General features: G+C 41.0%; 1 protein-coding gene across 2 annotated transcripts in view; it reads left to right on the top strand.

Annotated features, from left to right (window-relative positions):
- man1a1 (mannosidase, alpha, class 1A, member 1) overlaps positions 1–18,063 on the top strand; it is a 188,993-nt gene that overhangs the window by 77,808 nt on the left and 93,122 nt on the right. For both annotated transcript variants that reach the window (XM_006626437.3, XM_015359314.2), the window contains exon 5: positions 16,007–16,087. In XM_006626437.3, the coding sequence (XP_006626500.3) occupies positions 16,007–16,087 (81 nt within the window). The remainder of the gene's footprint in view (positions 1–16,006; positions 16,088–18,063) is intronic.

The following is an 18,063-nucleotide window of genomic DNA, read 5'->3' as shown; positions in this document are numbered from 1 at the left end:
CTGCTTTTGTTTTAAATCTTTAAAAATTCTTGACACCCGTTTGGATGCATTTATTTGAGTAAAAGCATCTTCCCAAGTTTGATTAATAATCAAGTATCTTTCTTTTTTTGTGTTTTACAATGAATGTTTAATCACAGGAAATAGAAAGATGATAATGAATCTGTTATTTAGTGTTTTAAACCCCTTAATGGCATGTGATGTGGTGGTGAATTTTGTCCAGTGGAAGCTGTAACCTACTCATCTTTAATGCAGATTGTTTTTGAAGAGAGAAAAATATTTAAGTGTATTTGTGGACTGTAGAGATTGTGGCATCTTGAACAACAGTGTGCACAAGTAATAGCATGTATCTATAGCACTCACAAGCTGTGGACAGCAGTCAGCACGCTTAACAAAGACCAATTGGTACTTTTTGAGCAAATTCTAATGGTTACATGCAATACCTTTGCATTTAATTACAGTAAGTAAGTCCAGTAATTGGCTTTGACCTTGTTTATAACCCTATACATTAATCTTCATTTGACTAATCCTACTGTTTTCTGTATTCTGAGGTTTAGTAAATCTGACCTGTAGTTAATGCTCTTTGTATTGCAACCTGTTTTTTAAGGAGAGAGATTTTGATAATTTCATGGTGAGACATTCAGTTCGACCTCAACATGTAGCACAGATGCAGCTTCTTCAACATGTCGTATTATAAAGGTTAAACATGAATCCACAGAAGAGCATTTACTGTTGTCACTATGGGATGAGTAGTCACAGCATTCATCTGCAAATAAAGGGATCCTAGAACAGAGAAAGACAGCACAAGTTTGTCATTTGTCAACTGAGGAGTAGTCTTCATAAGTATATTGTTTTTCCATTATACATGATTTGTCAAATATGATATTATTGACAACTTTTACAAGGCCCTGTAACTATTTTAAATCATTTAAATGCATTGTCTTAATTTTTTGCTAATGTACCTCTTCATGCTCATTGCCAATTGCTTATGAATCTTCAGCGTACATTACCAAAACGAAACACACATGTGCATAGAGACTAACGAGAACTGGGATGAAGTGTAGTTGCTGGTATGGAACTGCTAATTAAATCCAATTTAATTGTCATTAGCAATTAGCAAAATAATAGATTTCTAGATCTTTTTAGATTGGATGCAATGATAAATACATATGAATAGATTTTTATATCTTTATTAATCATTTTAGTTTGTGGCCTGTTCAGTTTTGATTCCATCAAGAATGTTCGTTTATAAATGTTCCTCAGTTACAGAAAGGCCCTGCAAGAACAATAACCACCACCTATAAACTTCCAAACTGACATTTTCTGCGCAGAAAACATTTTTGTTAAGTAACACTATATTTTTGTCCATCCTATACTTTGCTTCTAAAAAGTATAATTGGTGATAAAGTTGAATGGAACATATTAACAGACTCTTAATTGAAAGTGTTTTCCTAACGACCCTCCAACACTTCTAACAATAAAATTAATCTGGGGAGCTGACCAGAGCCCTGGTGAATTCCACATTGTTATTCAGCTTGCTTCCTGAATAGTAAAGATAATTAAAAGCAGAACAAAAGTATTTGTTTTTACTGCTTTTTGTTTCTTAGCATGACAGACACTCCAAGGTTATTTTTTTAAAGTGGAGCAGCCTTCCAGAAAAACGAAATGCTCTATTTTTGCAGATGGGCACAAATTCTCCTCTTGATGAAGGGTGTGTCTATCAATGGTGTGATTCCTTCTGACATAAAAGCAGCTGTGATTATTCCTTAGTCCCAGGACTGGTGATACCATTGTGACCATTAACAAGTTTGGTCCTAAAGGCAGAACTGTACTGGAGCTTCTGATTTTGCCCATTTAAGATGGACCTTAATGCAGGACTGAGCCCTGTGACAGACCCTGTTCTCAGCTTGGGCGTTTCAAGGGATCTGTACAGAAACCTCCAGCCTCTGTGAGCCGTCTTTCAGAAGATGTCTGGAGGCCACAAGTCCCCAGGCTTTCCTGCGGGGACCACTTAGTAACTCCAGGTTTCTTCCTGAGTTTGTGAACAGGGTACTGTACACCATTGCAGAATTCACTCTTTACTGCTTTAAAGCAGTTGTCAGTTGCTCCGATGGTTTCAGAGAGATCCTGGATCCTGATCCTGTATCCTGGATTTGTTAATTTATTCTTTTAGTAGGAGATTCTTCTGTTTTTCCCTTTTCTCCCTCTGGTGTTTTTCCAGCCGTGCTTCTGTGCAGAGGATTTCCTTTTCTAGCCATCTCCTTTCAGCAAGCTCTCAAACCCTTGCTCTTCCAACTCTGTGTTGGTCACCCGGTGCTATGAGACTGTTCCACATCATCAGCCCGGTTGGGCTGTGTCTCCGGAGGCCGTCTTGGACTTCGGGTTCTTCCTCTGCTGGTGGCTAGCCTGTACGGCTCGCTCTTCTCCTTCAGCTCGCAGGTTAGGTTCATGACACAGGTTTTCCAGCTCTGCACTGAGGAGCTTCTGAGGATGGGCTTGAAGAGAAGCATTTCCCACTCTGGAGGGTTGAACGGGGCCCAGGGCCGTCTTTCAGTTGCTCCTGCAGGCTCTGTATCTGGCTGGACATCGATGACTGGGTTCCTGGAGCCCGAGGGGGTCCTGCAGACTCCTGCCGTCTCGCTCTTGAAACACTCGGTGGCTCTTTCAAGTGGGCTTCTTCAGTTTGTTCGTACTTCCAGGGGCGGGATGACGTGCATGGCCAGGATTTGTAGGCTGTGACCCTCCACAGCTGCCTTTCAGGGCCCTCCACGCTGTTGTGAGTGGAATCACCACACCAGTTCACACCATCCCCAAGGGCCTGGGGCCGAGGTCCAGTCAGAGCCACTGGCCCAGCCTGGCCCAGGCTAGGAGGTGGGTCCTTTTCTTCAGAAGCATCCCAGAGTCTTCAAGGGGGCTCAGGTGCTCCACTGCTAATTTTTCAGCATCATGGGAGCTGGTACAAAACTGAAGCCTTTGCCGAGAAGAGATGTCTCATCAACAAGATCGGGTTGGCGGCGGTAGTGGGTGCGTTGGTAGTGTTTGTTTCTTCTGTAAAAGATGATAGGTTCTTGTCATTAAGTACAGTGAGGCACTGGTAGGGTTTGGAGTTGAAGGTCTTGATGAGGTTAATATCCAGGTGGGGCTGCACATTGGTGGTGGTGGAGGGGAGTCTCCATTACCTGTTAGGCGCTTTGAGTGGAGGGTCCAGAAAAGCTCTGCATTAGAGTAAGGAATTGTTATTGTTAGCAATAAAAGGAAGATAGTTCAGGTGTGTAGCCGCATCAGCATGCATAGGCTGCAAAGGAACAAGTCATAGGTTTATTCCACGCTGAAATAACCTGAAGAAGGCTCCACGGCTGCAAAGTTGCGTTTTCTCTCTTTTCTATTCAGCATGGAATAAACCTGTTTATTCTCACTAGTGTCAAAGGATGTCATTGTCAGACAACTACACAGTCACTGGCTTGAGCTTTGGCACCATTTTTAAATTAGTTTTAAATGAACTCAACAGAACATAGTCTTTCACTTCGTATGGTGCGTAGGAGTTTATTAAGCTTAGAAGATCCAATTTAAGATTTTTGCTTACATTTCTGAAGGGTCTTCAATAACTGTGTCTGCAGTTATTTGTTTTTGCAAGTTTGTGTATCTTGTTCCCTGAATGTTGATCTTGAAGTCTGCTGTTTTATTTATCTTTGTGTGAGTTGTTTTGACCACAAGGATTCTTACATACAGTAAGTACCATCGCAGTGGTAATGTGAAAAAAGTAGTATAGGCCAAACGCAATGTGTTATTTGTGTCTTTCTTTTCTTTTTTCACACCTTACACAAGGTCTTCACCTGCACTAAGCACCTTGAATTCTTCTGATTCCTGTTTCTCAAGGATTCAGTGATGAATGTGAAGAACACTTTGGCCTTCATGCAATAACAATGCCAAACGAAGTACTTCCTAACTGATCTTGATGAGATGCACTCCTCAGTTTGATGAGTGGGAACTGCTGTATCAGTTGTTTTGGTACAGATTCTCATTTTCTTTGCGTGGCACACAAATTGAATGTAAATACTCAGGTACTGGATCCTGCAGCTTTACTCTAAGGTCAAATACAGCCAACTTCATTTTCTACTCGCATCACCTCAGTGTTTTTTCAGCTTTAAAGCTAGAAGAGAACATCAAAAGGTGAAGTAAAGTATCTGATAGAGGAAAACAGTAAACTTTAAAATGACAAAAGTGATATGGGTGAAGTATTAAAGACTATTCCTCAGGCTAAACAAAAACAAAAGTTCTATATTTAAGAAATTAGCAAGGAAGAGGCAGAAGTGTTGCAGGTATTAGAAGCATTTAAGGTAAAATAAATAGCCTGGCCTAATGGTATTCTGTTAAATTTGCTTGAGTAAAAAGGTGTAATTCATAGGCTGTTAACAAAACACATACTCATTTAGGATAGGAGTAAAACCTATTGACTGGTAAAATGCTAATGTTAAAAAATGTGCCCATGTATTTAAAAAAAAGATAATCAGACTGAAGTAAGTGTAGACCCAGAAATTTTACTTAATTTACAAGTAAGGTTATGGAAACAAGTACAACTCATGCCATTGCAGTATTTTAATATTTAATTAGTCATCTAATTATGACAACTTGCACTCTTAAGTATATAGATGTATGTAGCAGTGTATATGGCTACTGGCACTGATTCTCGCATAACAGTTCATCACACACTTTACTCAGTAGTGAGTGATGTGACAACAAATTCAAACAATCATCAAGAGCGTGGAAAGTGTCAGAAGGATAGATTTGCTTTGTTTGTAGGACCAAAAAAACTACTGAAACCAGTAATTGAGGGCAGTAACACAATTAAGCTCCAGCAGCCTACAGTATATAAAACCTTAAGCAAAACAAGAAGAGGCAGTGGCACAAAGAAAACAATTTCTACACTCCAGTCTTATATCTTCCTGTCAGATTAGTTTACCTGATCTTTTTTTCATGAATTGACATTGCAGTGTGAAAATCTGTCCATATGAAGAAATACTTAGTTTACTGTTTCTGCAGAATTGGTAACAAGTATTGCTGATCTTTTTCTGTTAGGTTGGGAAATACTTTTTCAGACGCATTCAAACACATTCATATTCACATGCTGTTTTCTTTTGCATAGTGCTTGTACTTATCCACTTTGGAATTGGGATTCATTATCAAAGGAATAAATTCATCATCTGGAGTAGAATCTCACAGAAGGGCATCCACAACCAAACTGCACACTTGTTTCAGGTTGAATTACCTGAGTGCCTTGAGATTTTGTGAGCTGGTTGAATTAAATGTGTGCATTTATGATTTGGAATACAAGCTGCCAGACATTTTGATTGGTTGTTTAATTTGTTGAGAAATGCACATATCTTAGATTGATCAGCGTTTTTCCAGGGGAATATTAACGCACACCAATGCCTCTGTGAAATCATGCATAACAGCATGCTATCATTTCCAAACTTTCTTTACCATAACTTTTTTTGCAGACACCTCCCGTTCACCAATGTCAATATCATTTTTGTGATATTAAGTGTCACTTTGTTTACTTTTGAGTTTAGATGCAGTTATAAATTAGTTTTTTATGCTTTTCTTTATCAGTTTATTGCACCAATAGACACATCATGTTTACGTCTGGATTGTGTCATTAATCACATTTCAATTGCTCGTTACCTATTTATTTCTGGTATTAAAGTGCCTGAAGGTCACATGGTTAAGAAAAACACCAGGCCCTTATTGTAACTAGAGGATCATCAATATGCAGATGGGATGCAAGGACATTATAAAAAATGCTTTGAATAAGTAAAAACAGTAATAATCAACAGAGCACATTATTTATATGGTTATTTAGAGTTGTAGAAGGGTTTTCATATAGTTTATTTTATAAAAATCAATTAAATGACATTTAAATTTGATGAAATTAAATGAATTCTAAAATTGCAGAAGTGAGCGTTGAAAGAAGTGTGTGCATCCATCCTTATTGGATAGAAAATGAAGTACAGACAGCCACTGAAGGCTCAGATTGGGGTGATGTAATCTTTGGAGTACCTCAGGGATCAGCATTGGGACCACTGCTCTTGTTAATTTATCTGAGATACAGATTTAAACATTGTTATACAAAGACAGGATTAGCCGAATACATGGGTTTCACAGAACTGGATGTGTTAAATTACAGGTTCTGGTGTCCTTCGTGAACCCATTGCAGCATGGCCCTCTTGATGCATCTGTTAAAAATCTGCTTGTGTTCTTTTACCTCTCATTTTAGGTGCGGCAGTGTATTAGTTATCCTAGGATGGGACCAAATTACACAGTCAAAACATCTCTTGTCTGCTGGGAAGAAAAATGCTTCTCGCACCATAATATGCAGCAATGCCTGTATAATTTCACCAACAGTCCCTTTAAGCCTCTCCATCGGCTACCTGGGACTATCTGCTTCTGTGTTACACACCCACTGGCGTACACACTTTCTCCCTTTCAGACAGTTCCTCAGACTTTGTGGGTTATACAGTGACGACACAAACTTCCAAGTCCAAGCCCTTAAAATGCGCTCTTTTTTTATCTCTGCTGACCTCAGCCAAGCTAAAAACCCTGAGAACATCATTCGCGTGGCGACCGAGACCCAGAAGCTTACCCCACTAGTGCTTCCCCCCAACCCTGATCCCCTTCTCTTCCCAGGATCTTCAGAGAAAGCTAAACCCCCCACAGCCGCCGTCCATACTAAACACCTCCTGCTACACAAGAAGCTTTTGCGTCATCTGCTTGGGCTATTTCTAAATCACCCTGAGAACATCATGCGTACGCAGTAATCTATTTATCACACCTCTTGCAGTGTTTCAGATGCCATTTACATATCAGAGACAGGAGGCCGATCGGCCAGCTGTTTCCGGGAGCATGTCAGACCAGGGAGCAACGAAGAGCTCACCAGACTGATAGTTCTGCATTTGATCTCTCCTGGCCATGATTCCCTGACCTTTTTCATCTACATCCCTCTACGAGGATTTCAGGAATCTTCTCCACAAGAACATCAGAAGCCAGATTTTATCTTTAAACTTGGAGCACACCTTCCCCCTCTCGCGGTTTTAGACGCATTTCTTTTCTTAAACTCCTTTCTTTTACAGATTTCTGGTTTTCACTACCCGAACTCTGAATTCATTTGGACACTTTCTCACCTGCCCCGTCCTTTGTCCTTCTGGGTGTTATACCCTCTGCGACTGTCCTTTCTCACATTTACACCTAAAAAAAGTCTCAACACCTGAAATGTTATGTTTCCTCAACTTCTGAGTGTGGCATTAACCCTCAGTTGTACCTCTGCAGTATAATATATTTGCTGGGGCAGCTTCTGTGCTAAACAACTACAGAGAACAAAGCATTACAGCTTTTAGTCCTAGATTATTAAAAGCCTTGTTTTTCTTCATTAGCTATAGAAACCGTGCCTCTGAGTATGGTGGGATTCCTCACATGATAAGATACCATGTTGGTTTTCTTCAAATATGAGTTTCTGATTGATTCCAAGAGCCCATTGCCTTTATCTCTATTTTAGATGCTCTGTGGAAAGTAAGCATGGAAAAATGGTAGGAGTAATCATTTGAAAGCCATGTGACGCAAAGCATTCCTTTTCATTGTCTAATTTACATACATAGCGCTGAATATACATGTTACATAAGTTCTTGCTTTATTTAGCAATAATATTTTATTACTGTTTATTCAGTACAGTAATTGTAACCTGCAACTTCTGAATTGGCTGTATTACATCTCCAAAAATGTACTTTGAGTTGTTTTTTCTGTGTTCTGAATTGCTGTAATATTTCTTCTTTCAGAGTATAACTGCTTCAAGATCATCACTTCTGAATTATGTCTTCTGCATTGTAGATAACAAAGCTTCTGCTTAATGGTGTACTAATTCATTTATCTCCATATCTTATACATAAACTTCTCCCACCCTTTTCACTTTTATCAGCAAGGGGTTTGATTAGTTTATTGAGTCCATTTGTGTCAGAGATTATAATTTCACACTCATACTCACCTTTAAAATACAATTTAGAAAAGACATTATTGATTTGTGTAGTGTGGCTTTAAAATTAAAGCATTTATTTAATATTAGGTAGGATATAAGTCTGAAACTCTCTTTGTAGCTTTAGCATTTGTACTGCTTTTTATGATACTACATTTCTCTAACTTTATGTAAATATATATGTAGGTCTTAAGCCTTTTAAAAAATGTACGATTTAATGTTTCTACTGTTGCTCACTTTTCAAGGGTTACAAATAGATACAAGGTAGAATTTTGAGTAGAAGGTGGATGCTGTAATTTGTTGATGTGAGCACCAAATACAAAATTTACTATTAATGTTATAAGACGTAGTGAACCAGCAATTATTACTACATTTAACAATACTGTATTGTAACGTTAATCACTGAAAACATACAGAGACAAGTTTTTTGTTGTTAAATTATTAGGACAGCTTTTATTTTTTATATAGAAGAGATTTAATTTCAGTGTAATAATGTGGTTATAAATCTGTGATATTTTTTGTCTTGCACCTATTTATGTATGAACTGGGACTTTTTTCTATGCACATCTGATTCTTTCAGCTGTAAGGTTGGCCTGCAGGTTTTTTTTAGGAGTCATTATAAAAATAACCGACATATTTACATTGTTCTCCAGGTTCATTTAGATCCTAGATGAAATAGGAACAAAAAACATGTTATAACACTAAGTTATGGATTGTATTATGTGTCTTGATTAAAATAAATTCTTTAAGTGTTACACTGTAAATATAATAGCATTGCACAATACAAAGTAATATTTGTCATGACATACGAGGGTCACAGTTATTCACATATTTTAAGTACTCCTATAAATAACATCCAGAAAAAAAATCTTACAATAACATTCTGCTTCGTGAAAATACAGTGGAAGCCTCCAAAGCTATATTGTCCTCTGATGGTCTCCCTTTTCCCCTGGGACTAAAAGTATACACAGAGAAGACAGATAGCAGTATGCATCATCAGTGCTCTGAAGACTGCAAGCAGATGGTCATTTACCTCTGCTAGGAGGGTTGAGGGATGACTGTAAAAGAATCCACAACAAGCTGTGTTTTCCACTTTCCCCTTTGAGAAATTAAACTGTTCTGGAATAGTGGCACTAGTTTATGAAAATCTCTCACACAAACGTGTAGCTTCAGGATACAAATTTTGCAGAAAAATGATTCGTAAAATATGGCAGGAGGTCTGTTATGGTTTGGGGTTGTTTTTGCATCTAAGAGTCCTGGAACTGTTGTTAATTTAGAGAGAACCATGCACTCCAACAAGACAAGCACCAAGACATTATGGCCAAGAAGTTCAAGCTTGATTGAAAACAGATATTCCAGCATGAAAATGATCCAAAGCAAAAATCCCAATCAGCACATTTTACTGAACTTAAAATGTCTATGACAAATATGACTTTACTCTGTGCTCTATTCAGATTGCAGTATCACATTAGTCAATCTGCACATTGCACTGTTGTCTAATGTTTTCTGTTCCTATTTGGTCTGGGAATATGAAGGAATCTGCAGGGCACTGTATATACAGTATGATTTACAGCTTAATGTTGATACCCCATTCGTCCATAAACACGGAAAACTTGCCCTGCAATATGTCCTGGCCGTTAAAAATAGAGCTTGAATATAATGAGGCCATTACATCAAGAGTCAGAGGGGCCCAGAGTTATTTTGTTTTTTAATTTAAGATGACAGAGATGTCTTATAGTGCTGACAGGGTGGATTTTGCAGCACATGAATGGCCAAGAGAAGCCTCTAGCCTTGTCCGTCGCAAGGTGCAGCTTGACCTTTGCCCTGGAGTGAAAGAGGAGTCTCAGGAAGAGACTGCCGTAGTGGGAGGGGTTACATGCTCTTCTCAAGTCTCACGGCTTTCAGGGAGGGTGCTTGTTCTTCAAACAAAGCTGTTTAAACCTGTTAAATAAATCAGAATTTTAATGAGTTTAAAAGAAACTGAAAATGAACTAGGCAATGTTTGTTCACCTGAAGAAGGCTCCACGGCCGAAACGTTGTTCTTTTTCTCTCTTCTTTTTTTTTTCAGCATGGAATAAACCTATTACTTGTTCCTTTGCAGCTTACGCATGCTGACGCAGCTACCAAACTGAATATTTGTCCATTATTAATACCAACCTTCTTGATGGCTCTGCATATTTTAAATGAACTTTTAAAAATTCAGGATGGAGGAGAATTCTGTCAGATGTGCTGAGCAAGTGTTGCTTTCAGCAAGCCTGCTGGGTGATGTCCTCCAGCACCAGGGGGCAAGAGTCTGTTTGTTAGACTCCTCGTGCAGTTGACCATATGCTGCCTCTTGCACATGAGAACATGCGAAGGGCTTCAAACAAGAGGAGGCTGTTCATCCCATCAGGCTTGTTGAGCTGCTTGTCGCGGATTGTTCAGCTGTTTCTTGAAAGAAGCCAGGGGTTTGGCTTCTGCAGCATGGCTGGGCAGCTTGTTCCACGCCCCTCTGTGTAAGAAAGGTGCTTCTTGTTTCCAGACTCAGTTGCACTCTCTCAGAGTTTCCCTGTCGGTTCTGGAGAGGCCTATCAGACTAACTTTGCCTGTGACTTTGAGGGCTGGAATCAGGTCCTCTCTTAAGTCTTTCTGTTCAAGGCTGAGAAGGTTACGTTCTTGTGTGCTTCCGGTGCAGAGACCCAACATACACTTGTTTTCTCTTGTCAGGACTGATTCTGAGCAGCAATATCTTTCTGTATTTCTGCATACAGTATTCTTAATGGGGCACTGCACAATTTTAACCTTCATGTTTTTCAATGCTTTTTTACTATCCTACCATTTAGATTGAATTTTTATTGCTTCCCTACAATGTGTAGAAAATTAAAATGATTTGTCAACATAAACACCCAAGTCCTGTTCATGCTGTACATGGCTGCTGCAGTACATGCTCAGTGTGTCCAATCTCATATTTACAATTTCTTCTACCTGCTCTTGTCTAGATGAACCGCCTTCTGCCAAGTATTTGTCCCATATTGAATGTTGCCCAAGACTGTTTTGAATTTCCTTGGGAGATTCTGCAGAATTTGCTAATCCTCTTGCGTTAGTGTCCTTGACAAATCTGACTTGTTTACTGACTGTACCAGAATTAAAAATGAGATTCGAAGAGATTTATTGGCTTGACTGATGATTCACGGAAGGATCTGTCTTTGAATTCACTTCAGGCAAATTCGATCTCCACCCTATATCTCCTTACCATCACCCCCTTTATAGTCGCTCAGTAAACATTAAGACATCATGCACTTGAAAGGTGATACACATAGGGACTGGAACAATAAACCACTGCAATGAATGAATGTCTTGAATAGTAACTGATTTTTGGTGCTCCCAGTGTTGGGACTGCAGCAGCGCTGTGCTGTCACCAGTTTGTCACTCGGGGGCTGAGAGATGTAAAACGGCCGCGTTCAGGCCGGCAGCTCGAGACCGCGGCAGACCGAGGGGGCCGTGTCCCCGGACACCCAGGGGGCTGTGTGAGGGGGCCGTGTCCTCAGACACCCAGGGGGCTGTGTGAGGGGGCCGTGTCCCCGGACACCCAGGGGGCTGTGTGAGGGGGCCGTGTCCTCGGACACCCAGGGGGCTGTGTGAGGGGGCCGTGTCCTCGGACACCCAGGGGGCTGTGTGAGGGGGCCGTGTCCTCGGACACCCAGGGGGCTGTGTGAGGGGGCCGTGTCCTCGGACACCCAGGGGCTGCTGATAGAAGAGGGCATTGGTCAGAAGTCACTATAAAAATGTACAGCGCATCAATGTCCTTGTGAGGTGTGTAAATGACCACTGTATTATATTGTAGTGTAATTCGTTTTGTAAATGTTGCATGAACACTGATACGATACTGTGCTAAATTATTTGAGTCTTCTCAAGGATTCTTATCCTATATATATATATCTCAATTAGCTAATTGTTTGCTACAGTATTACTCAATGGTCTATTAACATTAGGCCTACAGAGTGTTTGATTCAAAAGCGTAAATACTGTTGATGAGGTACTCATTGTGTTCCAATTTATGCACAGATCAGCATGGGGACGATCTCTCAGTTTGCAGAGCCTGTGGGAATAAGCTCTGTTGAAAACTAACACTTCATGTTTTCATCTCGTCTTCATTCTGAGCACAGATAATTTGATATGGGAGGTTTTGCAACACGGGGCCTTGCTGTAATGTGTGGGAAGCAATCTCTTCCTTTTCAAAAAAGCACTTCAATGCAAAGAAATTATTTCCAGTAATGTCCCAGTGACGCTTTAGCATTAGAGGGATCTGTTTCATGTGTTGAAAAAAGGCAGAGAAACTTTATACCAAGACATTGAAGACAGGAAAAAAAATTTTTTACATTCTCAGAAAATTTAGCCCCCCCCCGAACTGAGAACTGAAATGAAGCAAACTAAATCAAGATCAGCTTCCACATTGAAAACAGCTAATTGAGATCCACTAGTTGGCAGATTGCTGAGCTATATTATATGTCTGTATTATAGAACTATGTCTAGATTGTCACTCAGTCACAAAAGTAATTGTTTTTGTTGACAAGTTGTCACGTGGTCACCCAAGTAAACAAAATGCCCTTTAATTTAAATTGTAAAAGACTTGCAGTATTTGTTATTCAATAATATCCATGTCTATATATGATTCCCTGACAAGACTGTATGTTTGTGTGTGAATCTTTCAGCTCTGTCAGTCATTGGTGCTGCCGTGTTAAGTGTCATTCAGAATGACACGTAGAATGTTTAACAAGTGTTAAATAAGTGAACTTATCCCTATAAGAGGGCAGTAGGTTCAGAGAAAATGGAGGCACTTGTCTGAACTACATCCACATGAATAAGGAAGGAATAAGGACAGACATTTGGTCAGCAGACAATTTTTCACTGGTTTGGTGTTTCTTCAAAATCCTCCTGCTGACCTGTAAGGTTTTGCACTTCAGTACCTGTATGATTGCTATCTGCACCTGAAGAAGGCTCCACAGCCAAAACGTTGTCTCTTCTCTTGTCAGCAGGAATAAACCTTTACTTGCTCCTTTGCAGCCTGCACATGCTGCCACAGCTCCCTGCTTGACTATTGTCCTCCCCCCCTCCTCGCAATCTGTGTCTGTCTGATTCTAGTCTCCAAGCCGGCCTGCATACAGGAGGTGACAGTGATTCTCCTGCTGCTCCCCAGAGCTTGGGAAATCTCTCCCCAAGGATATCAGAATGTCACCTTACCTGAGTGTATTCGAATCTGAACTCAACACTACCTTTTTTAGAAGGGCTTTTATTTAGCTGGTCCTGTGTTTCCTACTGTGTTCTACACCCTATCTACTATCTATTCTCCATTATATCCCTGAGGATATCCGAGAGTCAGCATGCCTGACCACTTTCAAATCCAGATTCGAAACCTCCCTTACCTAATCCATTTTGGTCCTGCCTCTCGTGTCTTCTTCTGTATTCTAAACCTTTGTTTTTAATTTTTAAACTCGTTAACTCTTCTCCTTGCTACTTTTTTTCTTACTGTCAAGCACTTTGATAAATTATATTTAAAGTTGCTGTGTAAAATTGTCATTATTATTATTGTTGTTAACATTATTATTATTTAAAAACCAGCGATCATAGGCTTCCAGCTGTATTGGTCTGATTTTGTCAGATAGAGGGCAGATCCACTGTGTGCAAACCAGACTTCATCGGAGAGAGCTGAAGCCGGTAAGCAGCCTAGCTGCCTGTTTCGTGATAGAGAGGGCTTGAAGAAGTCAGCTCGAGCTCAGTGCTGAGCTGGGCTGTTCTGTTTATGTGCCCCTACTTTTTTGCAGAACCTGTTAAAGCAAACCCTGCTCCCCAGTGTGTCTCCTCCTGCCAGAGTAAACTCATACTTAACTGGGTAACAGTAACGTTCTGCTTCTGAAGAAGAGATTATCTCTCAGGGATAGTACAATAAGAGGAAAGGAACAGCATTCGAACCAAAGCTTGTGCAAGGTGTTCATCACAGAAATTATTTCTAGTCAAGGGATTTTTTGAAATCCTGCAGATCTTGATTATAAGAAGAAAGATGAAGCTGTCAAGACGCATATTATGAAATATTTTGCTATACTACAACACCGCTGCTCAGAGTAACCTAGCCTCGCCCACTCCCCTTGCACACCACAGTTCCTTTTTCTGGTTTTCTACCAGTAACGGCCTGGTTGTAATGTGTAGTTTGATGGACGCAGGATAGAATCCCACTGAAAATCAGTGACGGAGCTGTGTTGCAAAAGGCAGCGTTTTCAATGATGTGTTTACTGACACCTTAGGAAGATGATCTTCAGACTCCTAAATACTGGTTAAGTGTGGTACATTCTGACTCTTTCAAGTTCTGTTTCATTTGCCAGTGGTACAGCAAGGGTGCACAGGTGAGATAAAACTCTCCAGGGGGGCCACCCATTTTCATGACTGCTGCTGAGTGCTGTGGGTCACCATTAATGGTGGTTTTCATGCAGCTTGTTGTTTTAACATCTCATTGCACAAGACTTTTGCTTGGAGTATTTTAAGATGTGTGCTCTTTTGTTGCTGTAATAACAGCCTCTACCATAATCCCTTAATTTTTCAAAATGACAGTGTGTGTCCCCACGCAGTTCGGCCCCTCCAGACACTCTGCTTCTGTCATGGATCAGTGTGTACTGCCCAGCTGCTACACCTTAACCCCGGTGGGATAAGCCGGGGAAACATGTCATCAGTCTGAGAGTGCTAATCGGGCAGGAGCTCTGCACAGGGGAGCTGATGACCTGTGCGGGACTTAGGCTTAGATGCACCACGTGACCGCTTGCTACTTTCGAACTACCCTGTCCGAAACTGGTTCCCAGATAATGTTCGCTGTGACATCAGTTTCTTGTACATTTTGCGTTTCTAAATTTCTTCGTACATTTGGTTGCTATAAATTTTACTCCTTTTGTTTTGGTGTATTGTGAACATTAAAATCAACTGCAGAGGCAACAATTACCGTAAAATCATAAGAATAAATAAAAATGACTGACGGGTTCCCAGGATTAAATTGGTTTCAATGCAGGTTTATTTCTAGCTCGCTGGGTATAAGTGTTTGCTTACCAAGTAAAAAGAAATACAAACTGTTATGTATCTTATTCACATATTACTACCTGTTTTTACAGTATAATAAATGTAGAGATGCAAATTTACATATAAACATTTGTTTATTTGTATAAAAGAGTACATTAATTTGTGGCTTTTGCTGCTTCTTTGAGGGTATAATTAGTTATAGAAGACCCTATCGTTTAAAGTGGCCTTTTTTATCTGCTTTATGCTCAGGTTGTTTGGCAAAGTTGTGAAGAATGAGAGAAACTGGTACGTTTAAAAAATTAAACTGTGATGGTTTTCTTCAGTACACAAAGAAAATTAAATTGTCAGTGCTCCTTTATTGTACTCTTAAAAAAAGAGTTTAGTGTTTAAGCAAATTTTATTCAAATGAAATTTTAAACAAATTCCATATGTATAAGATGATTTACTGTGCTCGTCTTGTGGTAGGGGAACATTTTCATTTAGTCATTTTGTAATGTATTCAGAATCTGCTTGGACAAAACCCTAGTCTTGGGAGTCTTGTGAATTTCTTCATTGGCGGATAAAGGAAACCATGACATATAGCTCTACCATTCCACGGCAGGTTTCTGATCGAAATGTTGGTAGTTTCCGGGAATTTCCTTGACTGGAAATGTCCTTTAATACTGGTAAAAATATGCGTCATTGCTGGAAAATAATTTTACATAACCAACAGTTTTTTAAATGAAGCTAATTTCTAAGTATATTATTACTTTTAGTTAATATAGCTACCTTTTCTGTCCTTACAGATGTTTATATATTCAAAACTGAACCTAAACATCAACAGTGTAAAGTACTTTTTCACATTTCAGGTGCTTCGTTGTATGGTTCCTGCAGTTGACTTGCTCTCTGGAGGACTTTCCTGTAAGCACACAATAAATCCACTTTGTGTTTTTGTCTTTGTGTCTCCCTCAGAATGCTGAAGTCTCCGTCTTCGAAGTGAACATCCGGTTTGTTGGTGGACTGCTGTCAGCCTATTATCTCTCGGGCAAAGAGGTATGTACACGGTCATGGCTCACACTGAGACATTCGCATGTTTAGACTGTGCACTTTAACAGATGGCTGTCTTCAAGGTGGCTGGGTCAGAGATGTCTGCCCCCTTCTCCATTCATTTCCCCGTGTGCGTCGTAGGGGTTGCAGGCTGCGATGCACGATTGGCGATTCCGAACCGGGCAGGTACAACAAAAATAATCAGTTGTTAAATCATCTGTTAATCCAATCCGGGTTTTCCAGATAACTAATGGGAAACAAGTATGATACATACCAGGTTTGCAGTTTGTTGGCTATCTGGTTCCTGAAGAATCGTGTCGGCCTGAGCAGGCGATGTCCCGTCATCAGCAGAAGAAGTGCTGCTGCAGTGTGGGGTGGACATTGAAGTCAGGCAGCTAGCATGTGTTCTATAGGAGCTCTGTTTTGTTGTATTATAATTCTGTTGTCAAGAGAGAGATACCTGCCAAGTTCAGAGTTCATTTGCTTAACACATTTTTGAAGAGGAGATAACAGAGCAGATAGTTATGGAGCTCATTTTCCTAAGTAGGTGAAGACCTACTATGAGGACACAAAGTATCACTGCAACTTTTGAGGTGCAGTTCTGAAGCACATCTGGGCGAGATTAAGCTTGGCAGGTTTTAAGTTGATCGGTGCTCAGGTGGCCATTGTAATTCAAGCAGAAGCCCCATGTCGCCCTGTTGACTGCATGGTCGCGGCAGGTCTGGAGCTTGTTATCCCAACGGCACCTAAAAGGGAGTAGTTTGCATGAGAATCTTTGCTGCACCAGTCAATTCATGACCCACTAAGCACAACGAGCTGGGATGTGAACATGTGCTGTTTTTGTGATTAAATGGATTGTGAGAGTAGGATATGAGCCGCCATCTAGGCGCACACAGGAGCCAGTGTGTCAGAGGTCTCGTGTGTCAGCCATCTTGATTTACTACGCAGCCCCACCACCCCCCTTCACACTGTTGGTGCTAGAATGACACCAGTCCTCGTCAAATCCTGGTCATTTGAAAAAAGCAGCAGCAGAGTAAAAAGTGATGTGTTTTCCTCTTTCTGCCAACCTGTGCAAGTTAGATACCTCAGATATGTGTTTTTAAGGTGAGTGTAGAGTATTGTATTGGAATGAGCATGTCTTTGTGAGAAATGGCTGTATGAAAGCTGGAATTCGGGGACAGGACAAGCACAGCTTGCTGCTTCTTTCATGGAAGAGTCTCGCCTTCCCAGGTCCAGTCGTGATGGTTAGGTCCAGCTGAGTGTGTGATGATGCGCTGCCTCCTCAGCAGATGAATGAATGGTTTCAGACTCCAGTACTGGCAGCCCAGCCCCCTACCTGTAGCCCGTGCCACAGACCCCACTACTGGCAGCCCAGCCCCCTCGCTGCAGCCCGTGCCACAGACCCCACTACTGGCAGCCTAGCCCCCTACCTGCAGCCCGTGCCACAGACTCCAGTACTGGCAGCCCAGCCCCCTACCTGCAGCCCGTGCCACAGACCCCACTACTGGCAGCCCAGCCCCCTACCTGCAGCCCGTGCCACAGACTCCAGTACTGGCAGCCCAGCCCCCTACCTGCAGCCCGTGCCACAGACTCCACTACTGGCAGCCCAGCCCCTTACCTGCAGCCCGTGCCACAGACTCCTGTACTGGCGGCCCAGCCCCCTACCTGCAGCCCGTGCCAAAGCACACAGACAAGAAGACAAAAGTCATTCTTCAGTTGTTGAGTCGCAGGAGGATAGAGAGCTGAGAGTGACTGGATTGGACGCAGTGATGCCAGGCTTTACAACATTCTCTATGGGTTTAGGAATTGGATTATGCATGCTGGTAGAGTCTGTGTCAAAGTCTTAGAAGTTCCCATTCCAGTGCTTAATAAACATGACACTGGCATGAAATGTGTATCTACAGTGTGTAGGATGAACTTGCCGTATGCGTTACGGAGTAATTAAAATTTTTGCAATGCAAAATTTAAAAGCTTCGCAAGTG

This window comes from Lepisosteus oculatus, chromosome 2 (assembly GCF_040954835.1).
Source record: "Lepisosteus oculatus isolate fLepOcu1 chromosome 2, fLepOcu1.hap2, whole genome shotgun sequence".
NCBI classification, from domain to species: Eukaryota; Metazoa; Chordata; class Actinopteri; order Semionotiformes; family Lepisosteidae; genus Lepisosteus; species Lepisosteus oculatus.
This window is presented reverse-complemented; position numbering and strand designations above follow the sequence as displayed.